At 36.9% G+C, this 25,584-nt stretch overlaps 3 protein-coding genes and 1 pseudogene across 5 annotated transcripts; 3 read left to right on the top strand and 1 right to left on the bottom strand.

Annotated features, from left to right (window-relative positions):
- Window positions 1-8,237: 8,237 nt before the first annotated feature.
- Window positions 8,238-10,139, bottom strand: LOC121792843 (pectin acetylesterase 11-like). Of its 3 annotated transcripts, none has more exons than XR_006048952.1 (3): window positions 9,784-10,139; window positions 9,164-9,481; window positions 8,238-8,892 (listed from the first exon to the last, which is right to left on the bottom strand). XR_006048952.1 is itself a non-coding variant. In XM_042190964.1 (3 exons), the coding sequence occupies exons 1-3, from the start codon at window positions 9,554-9,556 to the stop codon at window positions 8,792-8,794; spliced, it is 348 nt and encodes a 115-aa protein (XP_042046898.1). In that variant the 5' UTR covers window positions 9,557-10,139; the 3' UTR covers window positions 8,238-8,791. The 3 variants fall into 3 exon arrangements, 1 of the variants encoding a protein (XP_042046898.1); XR_006048951.1 differs by having other exon boundaries at window positions 9,164-9,286; window positions 9,784-10,126; XM_042190964.1 differs by having other exon boundaries at window positions 9,164-9,286; window positions 9,433-10,139.
- A 2,111-nt stretch (window positions 10,140-12,250) lies between these two features.
- LOC121779903 lies at window positions 12,251-13,444 on the top strand (annotated as a pseudogene).
- Window positions 13,445-15,846: 2,402 nt separating this feature from the next.
- Window positions 15,847-20,212, top strand: LOC121766637 (probable protein phosphatase 2C 12). The gene is made up of 10 exons (XM_042162915.1): window positions 15,847-16,116; window positions 16,452-16,824; window positions 17,438-17,609; window positions 18,117-18,270; window positions 18,357-18,420; window positions 18,495-18,602; window positions 18,767-18,892; window positions 18,978-19,216; window positions 19,413-19,615; window positions 19,709-20,212. The coding sequence occupies exons 2-10, from the start codon at window positions 16,624-16,626 to the stop codon at window positions 19,735-19,737; spliced, it is 1,296 nt and encodes a 431-aa protein (XP_042018849.1). The 5' UTR covers window positions 15,847-16,116; window positions 16,452-16,623; the 3' UTR covers window positions 19,738-20,212.
- A 4,236-nt stretch (window positions 20,213-24,448) lies between these two features.
- Window positions 24,449-25,584, top strand: LOC121766626 (BRI1 kinase inhibitor 1-like). Its single transcript, XM_042162908.1, has one exon. It carries the CDS (start codon window positions 24,588-24,590, stop codon window positions 25,449-25,451), a length of 864 nt encoding a protein of 287 aa, XP_042018842.1. The 5' UTR covers window positions 24,449-24,587; the 3' UTR covers window positions 25,452-25,584.

The following is a 25,584-nucleotide window of genomic DNA, read 5'->3' as shown; positions in this document are numbered from 1 at the left end:
TAATGAAATCTTATTTTAAAACTTAGGCTAAAAGTTAATATAAATTTTTGCTTTCAAAAGATATCATTCTCTATTTCTTTTAGCCCAAAAATAGTTAAATTTCGAAATAGGCTTAATATTTCCTATGCATTGCAGCCCCAAAATAATTTGAGGTAGTTGGGCTCTCATTTGTAGTTGGGCTCAATTAATTGTATAACCCATTTAATAAATTCATGAGCCCAAATTTAGAAAACCCACATTCAAAATACCCTACTATTGTCTTCCTCTATCATTTCATCAATTACGCAGCAGCCTCTCCTCTCTCACTTGGACTCCGCCGCCACCAGCCTCTCCGCCGCCGCTCGCCAGCGCCAACCTCAGCACCACCGCCCGCCGCCGTCTCCTCTCTCTTCTCCCCCCTTTCTCTCTTTCACTCTTCTCTCCCTCTCACCACCGGCATGCAGAGGCAGCGGCTTCGCCGCCCTCCTCCGGCAGTCCGGCCGTCTCCGGACAACAGAACGGTGCTCCCTTCCTCCTCGTCTCTCTCTCTCTTCGCCGTACCGTCGCCACCACCGCTGCGGATCCGCCTCAGCTGCCGTCGCCGAGAGCTTCCCCAGCCGCCGTCCACTTCCTCCAGTTGATAAGAAATTCATCCTAGTTTCTCTAAATTCTTACTTTGTTAATTTATACATATATAAGGATCTTGGTGTTTGAAACATGTAGATGGGTGAAAGTTACGATTTTGGTGGTCGATTTGGGGTTATGGAACTGTTTTTATCGACGACGGAGTGCCGAAGCTTGCTGCCGGAAGTCGGGCAGATTCATCTTCTAAGATAAGTATTACTAGCTGTCCTTTGTTAGTTCTATTGTTCAACAGTTTGGGGAAAAACTTGGTTTTAGCTTGCTACTTGTAAGTTTTGGTGAAATTTGGAGCATTTGTTGTGTTATTGAGAGTCTTAGATGTAATATGTGGTATGGTGGTGCCTAGCATGTGTGTTTCCATTTTCATTCCTACTGTAAATGGATGTATATGCATAAAGAAAATGAAAGGAGGCTTGTGGTTACCTTTTTGATGTGGGGACGAAGAAGTGTTGTTGGATTGGGGAACTTGATCCTACAATTATCTGCAACTCTCCTTCCTCTATTCTATGTGGAAACTTTGGAAAGCTTGATTGTGATGTGGGTGGTGAAAGTGATTGTGAAAAAGAGCTGCCGAATTTGCTTCCTCCTCTTGCTTCAGCTTTGTTGGGAGATTGATGTGGAGTAAAATGTTTGTGTGGGGGGTTTTGTGAAGGGAAAAATTATGACATCCGATGGTGATGTCTTATGGTGAAAGAAAGTGATTTGCATAAATGTATCTATACATAAAAGATTGCAAGTGGCGTATGTTGCAAATATTTTGTCAATTTCTACTGCAAATCCATTAATGCACATTTAATGTTGTATATGATAAGGTTCACATTTAATATTGTATATGATAAGGTTCATTAATGCACATTTAATGTATCCGATAAGGTTGATCCTCTAGGATCCGCCCTCTCCCTTTTAATTTTATTTTATTTGCTTATTAATTTAATTATTTGAGTACTTGTTTACTTATTCATTTAATTTGGTGTAGGAAAACAAATAACATTCATAGTCTTCCCTGATGATGTACCGGACTTTCTTGGAGTACGAGCACGACCGTTGAACGGGCTGCGTGAACTTTTCCCTAATTGTAATAGATAGGGATTTTATAAATTTGTATAATAGTGCCAGACATTATAAATTTTTATTTGGTGTTATATTTTTTTTTTCTCTCTCTTTTTTTAGTTGTATTTGAAATATTCGTTTGAGAACGAAGCAACGATTATTTATAATTTATCTTTTGGCTAATAATAATAATAAGGTACGAAAGTTCAGGTTGTTACATTCTACCCCTCTTAAAAGAAATTTCGTCCCGAAATTTAGAAAGTATCTAGGCAAAAACTCGAGATATTTTTCCTCCGTTTTCTCTTCTAGTTCCCATGTTGCTTCTTCTTGTCCGTGGTTTTTCCACAAAACCTTCACTGTAGTAATCGACTTATTCCGAAGCTGCTGCGCCTTTCGATCTAGTATTTTTACCGGCTTTTCTTCGTAACTCAGGTCAGGTTCTAGAGCGATTCCTTCGTGACGAATCACATGTTTTTGGTCGAACACGTACCTTCGAAGTTGGGAGACGTGGAATTCATTGTGTACGTTTCCAAAGTTGGGTGGTAATGCCAAGCGATATGCTACTGGGCCCACTTCCTCTAGAAATTCATAGGGTCTCCCGCGAGGAAATATAGAGTTGATCTAACCGTTTTAACTTCGATAGGAACTGAATTTGGGATTCCAAGAGAAATATTCGAATCGTTCTTGTTTGTGTAGGCTCCAGGGTAGCCATGAAAATAAAACGATTATAATTATTTCAGTTACGTGAGTGTTTGGTTCACCACAACTCTCACCAGTAGCTTGCAACAAAATTTTCATGAAGTGCAAAGACTAGGCTCAATTGGGCTCATTATGCTCACTCCCAGAAGAGAAAAGATACAACTTCAAAGGGCTTGAGCTATACCCATAGAACTTGAGAATTTCATTGTGGGCAGAGCTTGCCAGATGGAATAAATTTCGAAAGTGATGGTATGATGAATAGAATGTAGATGTCAATAATAGGTTGCCAATAATATTCAAAATGAACAATCAAGTAGAAAAGTTTCAAGTATCCCCAGGTGGTAACAGGAAAACCTGAGATGGTTGGTTACAAATGGATTTGAAAAGAATAGGAAAGACAAACAATTGCAATTTGCTCAACAACACTGTGATAGAAGATCATATCAACGAAATTTTTAGAGTTTATAAGCAGTTCAGGGAAACTGACTAATAAAGAGGGCAACAAGAGGAAACTAGCCAATGGAGAAGTATTGTGCCAGCTTTAACATGAAGCTTGCAGAAAAGCTCAAATCAAGAGACAACAGTCATATTTGAATTCAGAAGATGAGAGTACTCATGTAAAACAAAGAGCTTGTCAATAAGTATGTCTGAAAACTCAAAGGGTCAAATTAAAAGGTTTAAGGTCTCACCAGATGACTGCTCCAATATAGTAAAACTGAAATTGATTGGGATCAAGTGGATTTGAGAAAGAAGAATAACAAGGACTACCCTTTTGGGTCAACAACATCGTGATACAATATCACGTTAATGAATTCACAAAGTTTATAACCAGATCACGGAAATTAACTAGTAGAGAAGACAATCAGAGCAAACTAGTTTGGGAAGAGAGCAAATTACTTTAAACTTGGAGTTGCTAAAGAGCTCAAAGCATGATGGAATAATTATAGTGGGATTAAAAAGAGGTGACTATTCCTTATAAATTAATGAGGGTCAACAAGCACATTTGAAGACACTGAAGATCTACTAATGATCTTTGAAGAATATATTATCATTGAAGAGACAATAGTTTAGGGAAACATGGTCATTATGAAGGCTATAAATAAAGCAGCTCTGAGTATAGGAGTTTGGTGGCAAGAATTCAGAGAGTCAAAGTATTGCTTTTATACAGATTGAGTAAAGAAGGACCTTAGTCACTGGAGGTTATCAGAAAACATGAGGGAGCAAGCTCAAAACTGAAAGTGATTCACAACCTTGACATAGAAGAGGGAAAATAATGACACATTACCTTGCAAAAGAAGTCATTTAAGATCTTAATTCAACAAAAGTATTTTGATCAGGGGGATTTGAGAAAATGGAATTCATGGGAATCCAAGTAAGCGTTGCTGATGAATCTTCTTGGTTAACTACAATGGTGGTACTCCCTTGTTTAATTCTTTATAGAGAATGGTAAATGAGTTATGGGAAACTTTGGTCACAAGCTACTTGCACCTTACGATCACGTCAGATGACCATATGTGGCGATTACGACTCTCTGGTACTCTTGGTTCGTCATAACGCTCATCCTCGTAACACGCCGTTTCTGTTTACTTATATTGTAAAGCTAGGTTCTTTGTTTACATTGTAATCATATTCTCTTGCTATGTATGTGTACATCGCTTAGTTGGATCAAAGGTATGATTCTTTGGAGTGATTGGATTGTCCAGAAAGACAATGGTTAACCCAGACTATTCATGTCATTGGGACGTAGAAACATCGTTTTGTTCTATGTTGGATTACTATTCTCGTGACGAAGTTTCTTTCTTATCGCGCCCTTTTCTTTTCGTCGCTCGGGAAAGCGAGAAATGTTCATACTGTACTTCTAAGTTCGAGTTCATATTGTGTTCTAGAAGGAACGCATAACTAAGTATTCTAAGTTCTTGGAAATTTCGATTTCCCCATACTAGCAATATGATTCAATGACCAACTCAAAAAGAGATGTCATTTCACCAATTGGTGCCAGACTCGTATACTTTATACTTTCATATTTCAGTACCTTTTTCCATTTAGGAAAGATACTTCTTTTATTCATACATTCACAGTCTTTAGCCAAGAAAAGACATACTAACTCTTTCTTTAAGCACGCTACCAAATCAAGAAACATCAACTCTTTCTTTAGACTTAGTATTTTCATCTGTTCACTCAAATTAACTGCATGAGTTATTTCTCAATTTCAAACTTTCAAACATCTTGACTTTCTTTTGAAAAAGGGACAAGTTACCTTTTTTTTCCTCGTTGAGTGCGATTGGTGGGAGTGCTAAGAGCATTTTCATCGATTATACAGTCTAGTGGAACAAGGCTAGACCAAAGATTTTCAAAAAGACTCTCGGGTTCAGAGCGAGAAAGAATGCTCTGATACCACTCTGTCACGACCGCATTTTCTAAGGATAGAAAACACGGTTGATCGCGACTAGGGGAGGATTAAAGAAGCGGGGAAGAAAGGGGAAAACAACACAAACCGACCATAGCTCGAAACAAATGGGAATAGCTCGAAATAAAATCAGAGTTTTGAACAAAATAGACTTGAGTCTTTTAAGATGCACAACGGAAGCAAATGAACGCGGTTTCATGTATGAAGACATGAACCTCCGAGAGTCAAAATCTGACTGAATTAAATGTCTCGTCTCAATAGCACTTCCTCCACCACTTCGCTGCTCAACCTGCACATTTAGAAATATATGCAGGGCTGAGTACAAAAAGTACTCAGTGAACACATTGCCGAGAATACAAATATACTTTTGAAAATATTGTCAAGCCATCATCACAGTGACACCCAGGGGTTTTATTTAAAAGACCTGAGCTTACTAAAAATCTTTATTCGACTGCGCAGTCTAAGTTCTTTGCATTCTTTGCCATATCTGATCACATTGTGCCGTGGAGATGGTGTTCTCCCACGGTCACCTTGCATTCATGTGCCGGGAAGGTGGCCACCTTCCTCGGTCACCTGCTCTGCCCAACATGACAGAGGTAGCTTGTGCCGGGAAGGTGGCCACCTTCCTCGGTCACCTGCTCTGACCAACATGTCAGAGGGAGCTTGTGTACACTAGTCCGAGCGGGGACACCACCCTCACTGGGACCCGAATTCGTCTTATATCATCATTCATAATTCACTTGGCCGTAGCCAACAGATAGGCATCATACACAAAACATTTATGGCAAGACAACATCACTTGAAACAGCAACGAACATAGGTTCGAGTTTTCATAACACATCACCTCAAAATAATTTGCATTTTTATCCACATTAGTATGTAGGATAAGAAAGTTCACCTTGATCGCTTAGTTTCCTTAACTTGAATCTTTCGTTCCGACTTTACTTGCGAACGAAACCTTTTTGAAAACTTCATGATATAATAATACACTAATTAGAATCAAAGACAAATCTACTTAAATTAGAATGCATGCCTCATAATAATTCTCATTTTCTTACTTCACTTATCTTTAAGAAATTTCTTAAACTCATATATTATTTGATGCGTCTTCATTCACTATTCGGGCTTCGATTAAATTGGATCTATGTATCTTTTTACTTTGAAAATTTTACTCTTAACCAAAACTCTAAAATAAATTGAAAGATCAATTATTTTCGCTAGTTATATTAATGGAAGAAATCATAAAAAAAATTAATTAAAGATTTAATTAATGAAATCTTATTTTAAAACTTAGGCTAAAAGTTAATATAAATTTTTGCTTTCAAAAGATATCATTCTCTATTTCTTTTAGCCCAAAAATAGTTAAATTTCGAAATAGGCTTAATATTTCCTATGCATTGCAGCCCCAAAATAATTTGAGGTAGTTGGGCTCTCATTTGTAGTTGGGCTCAATTAATTGTATAACCCATTTAATAAATTCATGAGCCCAAATTTAGAAAACCCACATTCAAAATACCCTACTATTGTCTTCCTCTATCATTTCATCAATTACGCAGCAGCCTCTCCTCTCTCACTTGGACTCCGCCGCCACCAGCCTCTCCGCCGCCGCTCGCCAGCGCCAACCTCAGCACCACCGCCCGCCTCCGTCTCCTCTCTCTTCTCCCCCCTTTCTCTCTTTCACTCTTCTCTCCCTCTCACCACCGGCATGCAGAGGCAGCGGCTTCGCCGCCCTCCTCCGGCAGTCCGGCCGTCTCCGGACAACAGAACGGTGCTCCCTTCCTCCTCGTCTCTCTCTCTCTTCGCCGTACCGTCGCCACCACCGCTGCGGATCCGCCTCAGCTGCCGTCGCCGAGAGCTTCCCCAGCCGCCGTCCACTTCCTCCAGTTGATAAGAAATTCATCCTAGTTTCTCTAAATTCTTACTTTGTTAATTTATACATATATAAGGATCTTGGTGTTTGAAACATGTAGATGGGTGAAAGTTACGATTTTGGTGGTCGATTTGGGGTTATGGAACTGTTTTTATCGACGACGGAGTGCCGAAGCTTGCTGCCGGAAGTCGGGCAGATTCATCTTCTAAGATAAGTATTACTAGATGTCCTTTGTTAGTTCTATTGTTCAACAGTTTGGGGAAAAACTTGGTTTTAGCTTGCTACTTGTAAGTTTTGGTGAAATTTGGAGCATTTGTTGTGTTATTGAGAGTCTTAGATGTAATATGTGGTATGGTGGTGCCTAGCATGTGTGTTTCCATTTTCATTCCTACTGTAAATGGATGTATATGCATAAAGAAAATGAAAGGAGGCTTGTGGTTACCTTTTTGATGTGGGGACGAAGAAGTGTTGTTGGATTGGGGAACTTGATCCTACAATTATCTGCAACTCTCCTTCCTCTATTCTATGTGGAAACTTTGGAAAGCTTGATTGTGATGTGGGTGGTGAAAGTGATTGTGAAAAAGAGCTGCCGAATTTGCTTCCTCCTCTTGCTTCAGCTTTGTTGGGAGATTGATGTGGAGTAAAATGTTTGTGTGGGGGGTTTTGTGAAGGGAAAAATTATGACATCCGATGGTGATGTCTTATGGTGAAAGAAAGTGATTTGCATAAATGTATCTATACATAAAAGATTGCAAGTGGCGTATGTTGCAAATATTTTGTCAATTTCTACTGCAAATCCATTAATGCACATTTAATGTTGTATATGATAAGGTTCACATTTAATATTGTATATGATAAGGTTCATTAATGCACATTTAATGTATCCGATAAGGTTGATCCTCTAGGATCCGCCCTCTCCCTTTTAATTTTATTTTATTTGCTTATTAATTTAATTATTTGAGTACTTGTTTACTTATTCATTTAATTTGGTGTAGGAAAACAAATAACATTCATAGTCTTCCCTGATGATGTACCGGACTTTCTTGGAGTACGAGCACGACCGTTGAACGGGCTGCGTGAACTTTTCCCTAATTGTAATAGATAGGGATTTTATAAATTTGTATAATAGTGCCAGACATTATAAATTTTTATTTGGTGTTATATTTTTTTTTTCTCTCTCTTTTTTTAGTTGTATTTGAAATATTCGTTTGAGAACGAAGCAACGATTATTTATAATTTATCTTTTGGCTAATAATAATAATAAGGTACGAAAGTTCAGGTTGTTACACTGCGGTCGATGATGAATCCGCTATGTCGGGTATTCTGAGACTTTGTTTGAGGAATTCTGCAAATTGTGCAGCAAATTCCGTTGGAAAATTCATTGGGTTTGGGTGGTTTTTTGGTGTTTCTGTATCTGAGTTTTCGGAGTCTGACATGGTTGGTTTTGGATTTGCAGGGTTGAGGGTTGAAGGTTAATCAACAAGGCTGGGAAAAGGGACGATGAGGAACGTCGTATTTCTGAGTCCCCATCTCAAATGCCTGCTCTGATACCATCTTAAAGATGGTAATCAAGAGATATGAGATTGGTAGTAGAAAACATTGTAAGTATCGTAGGATTTCTGTTGTATATCTTATATTTCACTGTGTACAATGCACTCCCTTTTATAGTTGTAAATACAAGATAAATATGGAAAAGATCAATTTATTCTAATTGTATCAATTCCCTATTGATTTGATTCTTCTTCCTAGAATAGAGTGGTTTATGCTTCTTTCCTTTCTTGGTGTGTAGGATATTCCCTTTTCCTTTCTTGACAGTACCATGCTTCATAACCAGGGCCCCACAATTGATCACTTCTTTCCTTATATTTCTCTCAAACTCCTTTCCTTGATTTCCATTTTCCATAATCTTTTCTTTTGTACTACTATATTATCATTGTTTTCTCATACTCCTAAATGCTTTCACAGTTTCACTAAATAATATTGATCAAATTAAAATCAAGTTTAAAATAAAAATTTAATTCTGGGAAAAATAAAATGATTGATTTCATTTAATTATTACTAAGTGGAACCGTGTACATTCAAATTCAGAGTTCAATACTATTTATTGAATCTATCTATCGTGTTTCTCAATAAAATCGAGGAAGTTATTCATCTTTGTATACCTCAAGATATACATGCCAGTTGTGGTAACCGTCACCAAACCCTGGGCTATAAGCGTAGGCCGGAGGGGTGCCATCGAGACAGACTAGACAAAAAAATTCAATTATAGTTTAGTTAGTTTAGCAAATAATGAATTAGTAACAATTCAGAATTAAACACATATATGTGGGGGGTGGGATCCCCTGCTGTGGTGGGGAGCACAGCAGGGGCTGCTGCCCTCTCACATACAAATATTTTAATAATAAATTTGAATTATTAAAAAAAATTAATATAAAATATTTTTTGTGAGGAGCAGCAACCCATGCTGTGCTCCCCACCACAGGGGATCCCATCCCCATATATGTGAGTGTATGTACCAGCTCCTATGGCAATAGCGGAGTCCAATAGAGAAATGGTGACGTTGTGGTCTGCTTGGATTCGGGGCGCAACCAAAGATAATACAGTAAGCATGAGTAGTAATGTAGCCATGACTTGTGTCTCTGCACAATGATTGAAATGAAATAGGCTTGCTAATTAGTTGTCAAAGACAAGAAAAAACACAAGATTTGCAGCCAGGGAGATGGCAATTGAAGGAATTAGAGCAGAACAAAATTAAATAAAAGCATTTTTACTCGGTCACATTAACTGTTCATTATCTTCTCTTTTGAACCACCAAAGGCCATTATTGCTTTCTTCTGCAATTTCGAAAACTCAGATTCATTCAGCCCCTTCCAACAATTCAACCTTGAACATTTTCTCTTCAGAGCCATTGATTTTGTGAGGGCTGGAGAAGATGACTCTCCAAAGTTTCAAAAATTTACAAGCAAAAATTAAGAAAAATAACCCTTTTTAAGCCTTACTGTGTCCGCCACTGTAGCACTCCTAAAAATTCATATATATACTCAACTCATCAAAGGCAGTAATTTTTTCAAAATGTAGGAACGAAATTAAGTTTCAAAAATTACAGATCTGAAAGGAAAGGGGAAGTATAACATACGTAGACTAGACGGAGACGAATTCAGAGCCGGCGATGGGAGACGAAGCTGAAATTCCAAGTGAGAGCGTAAGCAGAGAGAGGCGGAAGGGTGAGATTGAGAGTGTAACTATGAATCTCCACTCTTAATTAATGGAGATGGAGATGGAGATATCCATCCAACTGCCAAACTTTCCAAAATCTGCATGGAATTGGAGCATTGTGATTGGTCTACACAAATACTATTATTCTTATCTTCTCACTCTCAACTTACATAAATTAACTCACACTCCTACTAAATTACTCCGCCTATAAATCAGATTATATGCTACTAAAACTTCAAATAAAAAGCTTATATATTTAACAAAATAAACTATGGAAAATAAAAATGATCAACAAATTTTAGGTCTACAAGACTTCAACTAAAACTATTAGTATTCGAGTTTTACTTTGTTATTAATCCAACCAATTTTGAGATCTTTCTCAACAATATTTTAATCAATACTACATGAAAATTAATGGATTGTTATATGCCCGTTAATTTTTTGGATTATAGAACAGGGAGTATTTTTTAAGAAAAAATCATTCAAAAATTAGTCCCCCTTCCGTCAACAGGAGTCCCTTTCTGTAAACCGTGAATAGGAGTCAAGGTTCACTTTACATTCAACTAATTCATTCCACTCACATTTCATTTAAAACCACTCCATATATAATATAAGTAAGACTCTATTCCACTATTTTTTTCACCCACTTTTCTTAACATTTTTTAAAACCCTCATCGGAAAAAAATGAGACTCCCTGTTGGCGGATAGGAAGTTGTGTTTTAGAGTTACATCCTTAGAAATTGACTCAATAATGTGTCTAGCTACTCCCATTTTAGTAGGAATTCACGTGATTTTGTATTCCAAAATATGAATACATTTTAATTTGACCAAGTTGATATATTTGCATTTCCTAACTTGATGTGATATATGCCCACTACATAATAATGGAGCATTAACATAATATTTCAAAACATATCAATTGATGCATCTTGATGTTGCATTCACTTTTGTACCTGGTGAATCTTGTAAAACATGGGCCATAGATTTATTATTGCGCCAAAAGTAGTGTAAAATGAAGATAATAATTATTTTTGACAATTGATTTTAACTTTAAATAGAACAATGGACTGGTGTATTCACTAAGCCGTTGGGATCATCTGCATTCCAAGGACAACTGTCGAAGATGAACTTTTTAAGTCTATATAGTCCATGTTGAGGGAGGGAGGCTGTTGAAATGAAAAAAGATAGAAGAGATGGAAGATGAACTGCTGCTGTGAAGAGAGCTCATGGAGGAAGAAAGAGCTGTTGGTGATGATGTGTCATATTCAATTAGTTAGTTGAAGAAGAAATAATCAGCTGCTATTCTTATTAGTTAGCGGTTGTCACATCTCGAACTATATAAGAGATGAGATGTGCATTGTACTTCTTTGAGTTTGATGAAATAAAGATCTCCTTCATTCTGTTTTCCTTCTTCAATCCTTCTTCAAGTTCAAGATTTTCAAGTGTTCTTCGTTTATCAATTTCTACAAATGTCGGTAGGGATTTCCTCTACAAAGCAGCAACGATATAAGCAGGGGCGGAGGCAGAAAATTGTTATAGCAGGGGCCGGGGCTATATATTTTAAATTTTATAAGTGATAATTTTCCTCCTTTTATTATTTTGATAGGGCATTATTTTACACAAAATACCAACAAAATCATAATGTTACGTTTAAGGTGGTCCTTAGTTACATGTGTCCGCCCATGAATATATGCGGATGTGGCAGAATCTAGGGAAATTAGTTTACCTTGTTACGTTTAAGTGGTCCAAAATATTTGATGAGGTTCAAAAAGATTAGGCAAGGCTAGGAGGTGTGGGGCCTGGGTTACGGCTAGTGGCCTAGGCCTCGGCAAGGCAGGGCGGCGACGGCTGCGCGCGTGTTGGCTCTACCGCCTATCTTAATTCACGACAATTATTATATGTGATAATTTATGGTACCGCTTTAACAAGGTTGTCATTTCCAATATGGGATAATTAACACTTACTTAATAAAAAAACATGGCTTTTCACATCGCTTTATTTTAACCAACTTTATTTTATTATTTCTCGAATTTGAGAAAATGAATATACTACGATCATATACTTCGGATGTAAATTGAAGCTAATGTATTTAATTTCAGAAAATTAAATGTCTCGTCACAATTATTATTGGTCAAAGTCATTTGAATTGATTCTAACCATATACACACTAATCCAGTCCAACCTAATATATTTAAAAATAAATCAAATAAATAATCTAAACACATTGATAAATTGGTAAAATCAATAAATTCATTACCGCAACACTGTGCAGCCATAACTCATAAGTGGGACTCCAACGGTCATTTTTGCCACCAATATTTGAACCAGATTCTGAGTATTTCTTCCAAGTTCAACTCTCTCTCTCTCTCTGTAATACGAAAGGGAAAATGGTGATGGCAAAGACGAAGTATGAGGCTGTACGGCAGCAGAGATTGGAAGAGAACAAGAAAAGAATGGAGGAGCTCCACCTCCCTCTTCTCACTCAAGCCTTCAAAGATGCCTCCTCTCCTAAGTCCTCTCCGGTTCTCTCTCTCTCTCTCACACGCACACACTGTATAAGTGTATCTCTCTCTAAAATAGGCCATTTTGATTCAGATGAAGAAGACTAAACCTCGGGTTGCAAGGACAGAACTTGTTCCTGTTAGAAGATCACTTCGATTTTCCAACAAATCAACTCCCGAATACAAAGAGGTAGTAATAACAGTGCCTTTTTCACATTTTGTTTTACTTCATTCATCTCTTTCCCTTCTCTCAATCTTCACAAACCTTCCACAGATTACTGTCTACGACCGTGTGCAGATTCCTAGAAGGTTTGAATCACAAACCACATTTCCATTATTTAGCTAATTTTAACAACCTCTGCTTTGTTTCCAAAAACCACAGAACAGCTCACAGAAGGAGGGATTTCTCGTGACATCGCAATGAAGAAAGGCGAGGAGGTCGAATCGTCCCTTGGCATTCGTGAGGTCAATGCTCCCCTCCCACGTCAGCGGAGGCTTTTGGCTGGTCAGCATTGTGAAATTAATAGTACCCTTTGCTCTCGGTTTATTAAGCTATTAAAATGCAGGGGCTGTACAGGGATTTCTGCAGGCGGAGGCTGCCAAGAAACGACAGTGTGGTTCAGCTGGTGGACGAGCAGGGCGAGGAGTGGCTGGTGGTGTACCTGTCTCGGAAGACCGGGCTTAGCGGCGGGTGGAAGAAGTTTGCGGTTGATCATAGCTTGGTGGATGGTGATGCTCTTGTTTTTCAGCTCGTCAAACCAACTGTTTTTAAGGTATTGTTTCTCGTTGGTGTCACAAAACAAATGCTTATTTATTTGCTTCAAGTCCTTTTCAAATGTGGGGCCTTTTTTTTTGTAGGTGTTTATAACAAGAGTTGACGGTGAAATGTGATTGATGATAAGGTTGGAGTTGGAGGAGAGTAGTAGTAGTAGTTATATGAACAACAAATTGATTTGTAAACTGTCAAGTCTTTTGGTAGTTGGTCTATTTTGAGTCTATTTAGTGCTGTATGTGACATTATTAGTCTTATATGCAAAACTTAACTTAATGGAAGTGTATCAAGGTGGTCTATTTATTGGCCTTGATATAACAACTTATTTACGTTTTCAAATACTATTACACGATAATAGTACTTTTAGTTGGACACGCATTTTAATACAGAATTGTTAAAGTTAAAGAGATATAAAGAAAATGTAATTAAAATATTGTTAATGGAAAATAAGTCATTCCTCATAAAAAAAATTCTAAAATTAAAAGTACATATTCTTATGAGACGGACTAAAAAGAAAAGATGATATATTCTTATGAGACGGAGGGATTATATCACACCCCAACATTGTTTCCTGGTTAATAAAGTATGTATACAAAGGAACTTTTTATTGATTGCGGAACATTTGCTGCTATTGAGATTTGAGTGTGGAGTATTTTTTATAATTGACAAGCCAAATAAAAAAGAAGACTTGAGCGGTGAGCTCACGCTCCGGTAAGGCGACTGAAGGTTTTAGAAAGGGAAGACGCCGCGGATTTCGGAAATCCGTCGTCCACTGGAGTCAAACCCAGCTGTCACCCGACCAACTAAGTTATCGACTAATATACTGTATTCAAATTATTTTATTCACCAATTTTAGATTTCCATTACTACTACCATATGTTGCTTTTATAAAAAGTTTTTATTGCTCATACTCAGCATTTATACAATGAGATTCGGTATGATTAAATCTTCATAATGACTATTAAAATGATAATAAAATCATGTGATTTTAAATTTATGAATCAATTCAAATAAGCCCTCGATTAATTGTTATTATTTATCCATATAAATTACTCATTCAACGTAAATATAACAATTAACCAATATTGTTGACCTAAAAAATTAGTAGAAACAAACATTAGTTGAAAAAATTTGAAGAACCTAACTATATATATATATATACTATATTATATATCCCAACGTTATTAAAAAAGGAGTATTATACACAATCATGAAAAACATAATAAAAAAAACATAAAATTGTTTACATACTTCATCAATAAATTTATCCATTAATGTATTTTCTTCAACTATCATTAAAAAAGTTTGGTAATATATGATCAGCAAACACGTTATTGTGAAGAATTTCATGCAAGTCATCCATGTAGTCGCTTTATTTCAATTCATGGATCAAATTGACTTGATCAATAACCTCTATATGATTATGCCTTTTTCTTATGTGTTATATATAGAATTAAGTATGATGTATAAAATAATACACACGTAATTGAAACCAAGACGTTTTGTTCATAAGAGTGTTAATTATGGTCTCTCAACTTTGACAATTAAACCATGCCTCAGTGGCGTATTTTTTTTTTCAATTATACTTTCTTATTTTTTATAATAAATATACACTAATTATATGACTATGAAAAGATATATAACCATGCATATATGATATATATATTGTTTGTGTGACTATGTGTAATTATATGCATATGAAAAAAAGTACACTAATTATATTATGTGGCATTGTCGCCTCATTAGATATCTTGTTTATGTGTTTATTACTCCATTATGGAGTATATAATTATGTATAGTTAATCATATTACGTAAGTGATGTTAAAGGTTTGGAAAACAATGGTTAATCATATCTTCTTCTTCTTTTTTTTTACTTATTCGGATTAATGTACAGCTTCTTGATTTGACTAATTCTAATCGAGGAAAAGTTGTAACTTTTGTTCATGATTGCGACACAATTTCTGATTTGATAATATTTCCGAGTATAAAGGTCGTTAATTGTAAAACTTTATTGAGTATATATCTACTTTTTTAACTCATCATCGCATAATCGTATAATCATGAATTATAATATTAAGTCCGGTCACATTATTTATAGCCGGCTCGATTTTTGTGAAAAAAATTATCCACCAAATATACTAATAAATAAACGAGATAATACATTTTTAGTAATTTCTAATGACCCACATTAATTAATCTTTCTAGGACATTTATCACTTTAGGTTTCGAAATTGATTGAAAAACCTTATTAATAACACAATAGCCTAATTTTCTTTAAAACCGTCAAGAAAGTCTAGACATCTCATTATCCAGTATTATTTTCTTTTACATACTACCAATTTAATAAATACTACTAGCCTTTTTTATTATTTTATTTTTTCTAAATATACATAACAGTGGAACTTAGTAATAATTTATATGCATAAGAAAAAAAAAACATCATACCTTTATTAGTAGTACAATGTTAATTAATACAAACCAATAATATAAATATATTTCTAATAAAAAGCTAAAATAAAACTGGAAAAGCATTGTCAAAACGTGGACTGGAATAGTTTTAACAACACGCGCCGGCAAGGCGCGTAGTCAAAGCTGGAGAACAAAATAAACAAACAAATAAATACATTATTTTTGACAGATCAGATTCCAGCTTACTAATTTGCCGAACAAAAGAATTTCCATTTCAGACAATGTCAATTGTCATTCGTTAAAAATTAAATAAAATTAACAAAACTTTCCCTAAATTTTATTCCCAACTCGATCAAATCAAATTAACTCAATTTAAATCAATTAACTCATACACATTTGATGCAACTCTGTCCTCTAAAAATAGCAGCAATTTGCCGGACAGCTTCTTCAATTCACTCCTCCCCACCATTAACTCTCTCTCTGAGATACACTGGAATGCACAAGAATCGATTTTTATCGAACCCAACTACGCCGGGATCTGCGTTTCTTGATGATTGCAACCCGACAACGGTATTTCATTCGATCATTCGTGCCTTCAAATTTTTTTTCTGGGTGTTTTTTTGTTTTTGTATTTTTGTCTTTATATGTTTAGCAATAAATGGGGGAGACCAATTTATCTGTTTTAAATCCGCATCGTGCTGTCTTTTCATCGAAATCTCTAGCTGTGGGTGATTCTTATGCTGTCTGTGTTGGGTTTGCCGGAATGTCAGAGGATCTTGTTTGTATCGTTCGGCATTTTTTCGATATGAATTCGATTTATCCCCCTTTTAGTTTGATCACTGCAATTTTGGGTTTCTCTTATTGTAGATTTGTTTGTTGATTGGAATTTTCAATTTTGTGTGTAGGATTTATTTGGATTTGTGTTGATTGAATCCGGTGGAATTGGCACTGATTAAGAGAAAAGGGGGAGGTTTTGTTTTTCTGTGAAAAGGGATTTCATTTTTGGGATTTGGTGAAGGTAAAAAGGAAGGGACGAAAAGGGGGAATTTATTGGTTTTAGGAAGGGAGGGGAGAGCAATGTTGTCTAAGAGTGGTGGCCATCAGACCGTCCCTTTATCGGTGTTGTTGAAACGGGAGCTTGCAAATGAGAAGATCGAGAGGCCAGAGATCACGCATGGCCAGGCCAGTCAGAGCAAGAAAGGCGAGGACTTGACCTTTATCAAGACCGAATGCCAACGAGTCTTAGGCGATGGAGTCACCACGTACTCTGTTTTTGCGGTATACTGCCATTACCCTTTGCCTCTATTTGTTGCATCAATATAGTTGCTGGTTGATTCTTGTTACGAAGGATTGGAGTTTTTTCATTTCTTGCATTTCATGAGGAATGTCTAAAAATAGACGGTGTCTAAAATGTTAGTTGCTGCGTCTTTAATTCTTTATTTTAAGGATTTTTATGCGGGAAAATAGACTGTATGGATGAAAGATGGTGTTCCTTTGAGATTCAAACAAAATGGATCAGACTAGTCTTAGTTCATTGAGATGGAAGAAATTGCTGATTATCGAGATTTTTTTACTTTCGGTAGCCATTATTTCAATTCATATCATAAAGTCGCGATCTTTTCACGAGTGGCTTTTCTCTTAAAAGGTACTCCTAGTAGTGTTGGGAGATTCGAATGTGAAAATCGTGCTACTAGTTTTAGGAATTAAATAACAGGATTAACTTACTGACACGTCATATTTGCTATGTGAGCATATGGTGGAAACTTTTCTCTCATGCTTTGTAGTGATTATCAAAAGCTATTACATATGCCAAAATTGGTAGTTTATAATCTTTTGTTTTTTTTTTTAATTCTCACCAGTATTAATATTTTTTCCAAATTCTTGTTTGTAGTTATTTGATGGTCATAATGGATCTGCAGCTGCAATCTATGCGAAGGAGAATCTCTTGAATAATGTTTTGAATGCTATTCCACAAGATCTTAACAGTGAAGAGTGGGTGGCGGCTTTACCCAGGGCTTTAGTTGCAGGGTTTGTCAAAACGGACAAAGATTTCCAGGAAAGAGGTATAAGTGTTTTTTCTAGCACGCAATTCAACAGAGTTGGATTTAGTTGTAGAATTGATTGACGGAACATTAATTTGCATCGGACACATTAGAAGTTGAGCTGGATCCATTAAAAATGGAAAAGGTTTTGGATTTTGAAATTCAGTAATTGGAAGTTTTTGAAGAACTGTTATACTCCCCATATATTAATGTGAAATAGTAAAAGATCCAGCTTTAAAAGGAGAATCTTTATCGTTCAAGTGCAAATCGAGAATCTTTATTGTTCAATCGCAAATCTGCATTTCTTTCAGCTTTCGTATGGAAAAATCTGCTACATATATTACAGTCTCAGTTTGCATATGGAAAAAATCTGCTGCATATATTATAGTAAATGACTTGGTTCGTTAGGACTTCGAATAAACGTGTCTGCTTTAAATATTATCGTATGCATATGGCATAATGCTTTGATACATTCTCTCTCTCCCTCTTTCTGCAAATGGATGCTAATTCGTGCCTTTTATTTCTCAGCCCAAACTTCAGGAACAACGGTAACCTTTGTAATAATTGAGGGATGGGTCTTAACTGTTGCTTCAGTTGGTGATTCTCGTGGTGTGCTTGAATCAGCTGAAGGGGCGATATATTATCTCTCGGCAGATCATAGACTTGAATGCAGTGAAGAAGAGTATGCACTTTACCATTATTAGCCAATTCGCAATTTCCTTGGTGTTTTTACTATGAAATCCAGTTCTCTGATTATTTATGGAACAGGAGGGAGCGGATAACTGCAAGTGGCGGTGAAGTTGGACGCCTCAATACTGGAGGTGGCACAGAGGTACCTACACTTTAGGCTTACTATTCTATTAAGTCGAGATATAGATTTTTAACAGATGCTTTGGTGCTATGTAGATTGGTCCGTTAAGATGTTGGCCCGGTGGCTTGTGTCTTTCACGGTCCATTGGCGATATGGATGTTGGGGAGTACATTGTTCCTGTACCTCATGTGAAGCAAGTCAAGGTCTGTTTGCTTCATAATATATATTTCCTGTGACAACCTTATTACACTAGAAAAAACTATGTTACGGAAACACTACATGTTACTTGTTCGAATGGAATATCCGATGTACTTATTTCTCTATGTTATTGTTGGTCATTTGATCTCATTTCTTTTATGACGTGCAGCTATCATCAACTGGTGGAAGGCTTATTGTCTCGAGCGATGGTGTTTGGGATGCAATATCCGCAGAAACAGCTTTTGAGTGTTGCAGAGGAATGCCGCCAGACGCTGCAGCTTCACAGATTGTCAAAGTAATTATAACATTTTTGTGTTTCTTACATATTTCATATACAACCTTTATTTGGTTATCTGAGTGTTCCATTTTCGTGCGTGAAGGAAGCCGTACAGGTGAAAGGGCTTCGAGATGATACAACGTGTATCGTTGTAGACATACTGCCTCCCGAGAAGAACGACCCGCCAAAAGTACCCCCTAAGAAGCAAGGGAAAAGAGGCATCAAGTCTATGTTCCGGAAGAAGTCCTCGGAGTCGACTTCTCTCCCCGAAAAGGAAGAACACGTTGAAATCGATACGGTGGAGGAAATGTTTGAGGAAGGATCAGCCTTCCTATCGGAGAGGTATATAGTACAGTACTTTTCTATTCCTAAACGATGGAATCTTGTCCCAAAATCTATACATGGATTTAAACACAACCAAAATTACAAATAGACCACTCGCTAGGACTTGGATCCGTATACGGGTTCTGTTTGATAGATCTTGATTTTCCAGACGATCAGTGTTCTTAATTTGATTCGTTCATTGTGTGGTGCAAAGGTTGGACTCGAAGTACCCGGTGTGCAACATGTTCAAGCTGTTCGTTTGTGCCGTTTGCCAAGCAGAGATAAAACCCTGTGAGGGCATTTCAATACACTCAGGAACAACCGATTTGAAAAAGTTACGGCCTTGGGACGGCCCTTTCCTCTGCACGAGCTGCCATGTGAAGAAAGATGCCATGGAAGGGAAAAGAGCTTCCAGAGGTACACCTTCACTCTGTTTCTCAACTCCACGAAAAAACATTTTTCGCGTTCTTGCAACATGTTCATTTCTTTCGTATTTCCCCTTTTCACCAGGTTCTAGGTATAGTAGTGGAAGTGACTAGTTGATATCGTTCATCCCTCATAATTCTGAGTGTTCAAACGGACTATAACAATGAAGCCCGTTGCTTGACAAGAACAACTCTACTATCTGTGTTGCTATAAGCTAGTAAGGGTAATTGGAACCCCTGTTGTGAAATAGCTAAGATGAAGACCATGTTTTTACTTTTTTTTTGGGTTTGGAATTGAAGATGAAGAAGATCTGCGCGCTTGATGAGCAACGGATAACTTCCCTTCGACCCCACCTGAAACGAGTAAGTCTCCTTGTGTACAATCGTCGTAGACTAGACCAGAGATAACTTATTTGTTGTTCAAGTTCATTATTTACTCAAACACACCCTTTCCCCTCAGAGCTAACAAGTGAAAAAACTATCACCATTGTAATATTTCACTACAGTTTGTTAGGTTTTTACTTGTCTTGGACAACATTATTTCATATTCTTTCTTCCCTCAAAATAAGGGTTATTGTGGGCCAAGATACGAGTTCGGGTCAGGATTTTAACCCGTTAGACTGTCCGACACAAGTTTTTTGTGTGCTTTACGCATCTTTCTTTCGACATCTGGCTTTTCTCGTCGTGGTGCAGACGACGTCGTTGTCAAATTGGTATTAAATATAAAGGCATAGTCTCTTGCCACTTTTTGACTTGATATTGAAAGTGACAAATGAAGAATAGTTCCTTCAATAAAACATATTCTTTTTCAAAACACTTTGTTACAAAATGGTTCATGCATATTGCCATTTTGCCTCAGTGAAAGATCAAATGGTCCTCACTAACCCTCCCAACTCATGGTTGTCGAACCCCATCGCCTCTAACGTTCCAAATAGTGTTTCGTCTTCCATGGCCGGCTCAAGGAAAAGTTTGGCTCCGGTGCCGGAATCTTGAAAATGATGGTAGAGAAGAGCGAACATGAGATATCACAATCATGCCTTGTCAATAGCCACTAGAAATATTTGTGAACTCTCTTCGGACAGAAGGGAAAGAGTTATAGGAAGACAAGGCAGCAAGCAACGTGAAATAAGACAAGAAACCTTTGCTCTTATCTTTTTTGATTGGTACCAAATGGTTGTTTGAGTGAGTCTGCCCACCCAAAACAAATAATTCCTCCATGATTGAGATGCTGACGTTAACTTCGCAAACAAAGTTTCTGGACGACAAGATGGTCTCATGGACCATAGTTCACACGTGTGCCCGAACCCCAAACCAAACTGAGCTTTGCATGCTTAGGTTTGTACGTGCGCTCTTTAACCTATCAGACGGGTGGAACCATGAAAACGAAGCCATGCCTAACTAGGTTTGAATTTTTTGAGTGATTGTTGTCGAAATTATGATAAGTTTTATTTGGACCATTGATGATTGAAGCCTTTTCTTTTATTATTTTCATGATTTTGGGCACACATTAATTCAATGGAGTGGTGTTATCTTGAAACAAGCTCTTGGAAACCAACTGCTTGATAGGATACCTCTTAACCAAAGTTTTCTATGGACACATGGTCCATTTCTTCGATGTGCCGTTTAACATATATTTTCCTTCAATTCAAAACTAGACAAACTCATCAGCTACCTAACTTAAACGAGAATTGAACCTAAACACGCCAATATAGCTTGAAAATTGCACAAGATACATCAAGTTTTAACCCCGAAATGCATGTGAAACTCGAGTTTATCGTATTAGAGGCGTGAAATGACCATTTTGCCCTCAATACATGGTCATGACTCATCAACCCTTTTAGCTTTTGGATTAATTGAAGAGTGAGAGGCATGGAGATTTGGAGATTCATAGTTGAAACTTGAAAGCTGTTCATGCATGTTTATGGTGGGGACAAAGTGGTCTTTTCCGGACAAGGAATCGTTTGGACATTAGTTGGTACAATATCCAATCGAATCTAAGTATATAGAGACTTGAAATTCAGGCACCAAACACCTTTATCTCCCATGATTTCTTCACGAGATTATAATACCTTTTTGTGTTTGTTTCGTTCATTTTCAAATTAAATACCTACCAATTTTCTAGTATTTAAAATTTTTCAGAAGAATCACATAATCAAATATATGGCCATAATCAACTTTCACATTATGTATTTTTATGTAAGAAAAACCAATGAATTAGATTGATTCCTAGCTCTTCAGAGTAGAAAGTTTTTATTTAGAACAATTAAATAATTAAGAAAAGACACATGTGTTATTTGGTCAATTTCCTAGTAACACAACAGAGGGAAAATTTATTTTGAAGTAGGGGGAATGCATAAGCTACTTAAGGTAGCAAGTAAGAAACTTCGTTTGGTATATTTAGGAAGATTTAGCTGACATAATTATTAGTGTATGATTTGTAATCATATCCAAAGAATTGTTAATTCACCGCCATCTTCCCAAAATAGTGACAACTTGATGCACAAGATTAGTAGGAGTACTAGTATTTATACTCTTATTGGGAATAAATACTATAGCATTCTGTGTATAATAATAGGGTGGAAAAATCAGGAAATTTGGTTAAATTTTGGCATGTCTTAAAATTTTAAAAATCAGATAGAAAAACTATGAATTTTGAATCTATTCGCAATAATACAATGACACGAGAAATCTGATTGTTACATGTAATATATTGTTGATGCTTTTTAACCTAACTACTGTTTTCTATATGAGTAGATGACATCGCTTAATTAATTAGTTGTGATTTTTACGTATAATTTCCTTACTCCTATATTAGATATAATTTCATTAAATAAATTTTATTATAATATAATTAAAAATAAATTCAAATTTCATAATTTTTTCGACTAATTTTTGAAATTAAAGGGTATGCATCAAATGTAGTAACTAAACTTCCGTTTATGCAGCAATTTGATACTCCATTATAACACAAGTTCAATAGAAGTATATCATGTGGCTAGTCTTGTTTCCTCTAAATTGAATAAAATATCTAGATTCGATTGATAGGAATTCCAGACACTCTTTATCCAAAATTATACTCCTTTGTTCGTTGCAATTAAATGACAGGTGAAAAAAGAGGATATATAGTTACATGGTTGTCAGCAATCAGACAATGATGTGTCGTAATACCAAATGGAAAGAAAAATGTAATCATTGTTGTATCGGTGTAGCCTAAGCTAAGCCCTATTTCAGTAATTTTACTAATCTCATGAAATGACCTTACCTAAATACATTCCATAAAAAGGTACTTTTATAATTATATATCTTATGAGTAATTCAATGGCAATTTCGAGTAGAAGAGCCGAAATTGCCAATAATTTATTCCATCAAAAGATGCTAGAATGGAATAGATATTAATGCTTAAAAGATAAAGATATTACAAATATTTCATGAAATGCGAATTTAAATTGTGATATAGTCCTATATACCTTGACCAATCTTGACCCTTCAAGAATCAAGACTATTATACTCTTTTAGTTTACTACTAATAATTTTGAAACTGAGCGCGGAATTTCTTCACAGTTGGTTATCTATAGACGTTACAACAATACAACATACCACAGTGGTGTTCGGTTGTCATGACTAATATCATGAGACTATTCATCTAGAATTAAGTTGTGAGATTATTTTAATGGGAGAGGAAATGCTATAACTACTTATCATGAGGCTATCCATCTAGGATTAAGTTGTGGAGTTCAATCTTATGAACCAAACATGATATATATTTAAGCATGTGATTTAATCTTATCAATCGAACACCCCTACTAGTATTAAGCTCAATTTCCAAAGTAATCTGTCATCTAGCAAGTCTAAGTAAAACTCACATCAAAGTTGAAACCGAATAAATAGATTTCTTCCTAAGCTTTGAAAATTCACCATCAACAACACATCTCCACAACACTAGGATGATTTACTCGATAAATCATTACCCTTTAAATAGTACTATAATCATTTTTAATGTCAAAAAGTGTTCGAATGCAGTGAATCTCACACATCAAGAAAGTAGCAATTTATATGTCATACAGAATCTCCACTGACGACAAGCTAAGAGTAAATTGTGTCGTCAAGAGTAAAATGAGATGTTTGACACTATTTCACTATAGAGCTCTCCAATTCATTTAAATAAAGCATTTATCCTTCTTGCAAAAGGTTGATAGTCCAACCCAAGGCCTCCCACATCCAGGTTCGACAGTATTATGAAGTGTATTTAATCATGGTACGTAGAAACCCGCTAAGGGATGAGGTCGTAACCCACTGTCCTGCTAGAATGACACCTCTCAAGATTTCACACTTGTGCCTAAGGGGTATTGCAACCACACGACAGTAATGAGAATCAATCTTTGGCCATTCTTGCAAATTTCCCCCTTCATAAGCAAATACGTTGTCCCTACGGGCAAATAAAGCATTTATCGAAATTACATATATAAGGAAATCACTAATTGTAGTATGATCTGTCACATAACTTTTACAATTACCCAACGTTGAAAAACTTGGGTCGCGTACTTGTGTATGCTTTATATTTTTCAACCTAACAACAATATTTTGTGTATGAATAGACGAACTAGAATGTGATCTAACTTTATTATTTTTTTTATAAAAACTCTCCATTAATATAATTAAGAATATGAATATGCAATAGACTACTCTACCTCAAAATCAGAAACTAACTAATATGAGGTTTTTAGGTTCCAAAATGAGTCCCCACTACCAATTGTTTCCACTCTACATCCACCACATGCCCCCTTGCCCAAATATGCCAAAACTCATATATATAATTGGTACACTTCATGCATAAACCCCCCATCCCCACCCCCTACAAAAATAAACTCCATTTCTTTCAAATTATCCTTATCTTTCTCAAATAATTTGGCAACCTTGAATTTGTGTTGGTCCTAAAATCAACCAAAAAAAGAAAGAAATCCATTATGGAAGCACAATATCAAATGCCGATGATTAATGAAGCAAACAAGATCGACGTACAACCCTCAAAGCACCACGTACACTCGCCGCCGGCGTCGGCTTCCTCGTCTCCTTCTCACGAATTCTCCTTCACCATCTCCCTCCACCCGCCCTCCGCCGCCGCGAAATCGCTCGACAACAAGGCAAAATCCTCCCCTCCGCCGTTCGCCGCCGCGATCGATTTATCCCCGGCTGATGAGATCTTCTTCCACGGCCACCTCCTCCCCCTCCACCACCTCCCCGTCTCGCCGCGCTCCTCCACCAACTCCCTCGACAGCTTCACTCTCCCAATCAAAGAGTTTCTAAACGACGGCAGCAGAAACAATCAAAACAACAACGACGACAGTGTTACCATCAACGGCGATGAGAGCCGCCACGTGGCGGAAGGGAAGGAAAGGGGGAAATCGAAATCGTTCTCCCTCTTCGGAATCTCTAATCGGAAAAAGGAGAGGGAAGATGAGGATCACAATCAGAAGCGGAAATCGAGATTCGAGCTGATTAAGAGGTTGATGAAGCCATTTCTAGCGCTGAGGGGGCGGCGGCAGAGCTCCGACGAGTTTCTCCGGCAGCAGGCGTATTCGTATTCGGGGAATCTTAGGGTTAGGAAGAAGACGAGCCTAGTGAGGGGGCGGAGGGGGGAATTCTCGGCGCCGGCGACGATGAAACACTCGCCGGCGAATAGTGGGAGGCTGGTGGCGAGCGGCGCCGCCACTCCTACGGCGGGGAAGAGCGATGGGACGATGGAGGAGCTGCAGGCGGCGATTCAGGCGGCGATCGCTCATTGCAAAAAGTCTATCGCTGAAGATAGTAAAATCAAGCTGCAGCCATAATTTTATTGTTATTTTTATTTATATAGTAGAGATTAATTAAATTGATTTTTACCGAGTTTAAATTTTTGGTGGGTTTTTACGTTTGTGTAAAATTGTTACGTAAGAAAAATAAAAATACGTATGTTGAGGTTAA

Source organism: Salvia splendens, chromosome 2, assembly GCF_004379255.2.
Source record: "Salvia splendens isolate huo1 chromosome 2, SspV2, whole genome shotgun sequence".
Lineage (NCBI taxonomy): Eukaryota > Viridiplantae > Streptophyta > Magnoliopsida > Lamiales > Lamiaceae > Salvia > Salvia splendens.
The sequence above is the reverse complement of the archived record's forward strand: the minus strand, read 5'-3'. Positions and strand labels throughout refer to the sequence as shown.

Excerpts from the sequence above, each read along its gene's own strand:
- LOC121792843 (XM_042190964.1), bottom strand. The coding sequence starts at position 9,556 with ATGGCTCTGAAGAGAAAATGTTCAAGGTTGAATTGTTGGAAGGGGCTG. Across the intron at positions 9,287-9,432 it reads AAAAGAGAAGATAATGAACA|AGACACAAGTCATGGCTACA; the intron begins GTTAATGTGACC and ends ATCATTGTGCAG. Across the intron at positions 8,893-9,163 it reads CGCTATTGCCATAGGAGCTG|TCTGTCTCGATGGCACCCCT; the intron begins GTACATACACTC and ends TTTTTTGTCTAG.
- LOC121766637 (XM_042162915.1), top strand. The coding sequence starts at position 16,624 with ATGTTGTCTAAGAGTGGTGGCCATCAGACCGTCCCTTTATCGGTGTTG. Across the intron at positions 17,610-18,116 it reads CAAAGATTTCCAGGAAAGAG|CCCAAACTTCAGGAACAACG; the intron begins GTATAAGTGTTT and ends TTTATTTCTCAG. Across the intron at positions 19,616-19,708 it reads AGGGAAAAGAGCTTCCAGAG|GTTCTAGGTATAGTAGTGGA; the intron begins GTACACCTTCAC and ends CCTTTTCACCAG.
- LOC121766626 (XM_042162908.1), top strand. The coding sequence starts at position 24,588 with ATGGAAGCACAATATCAAATGCCGATGATTAATGAAGCAAACAAGATC.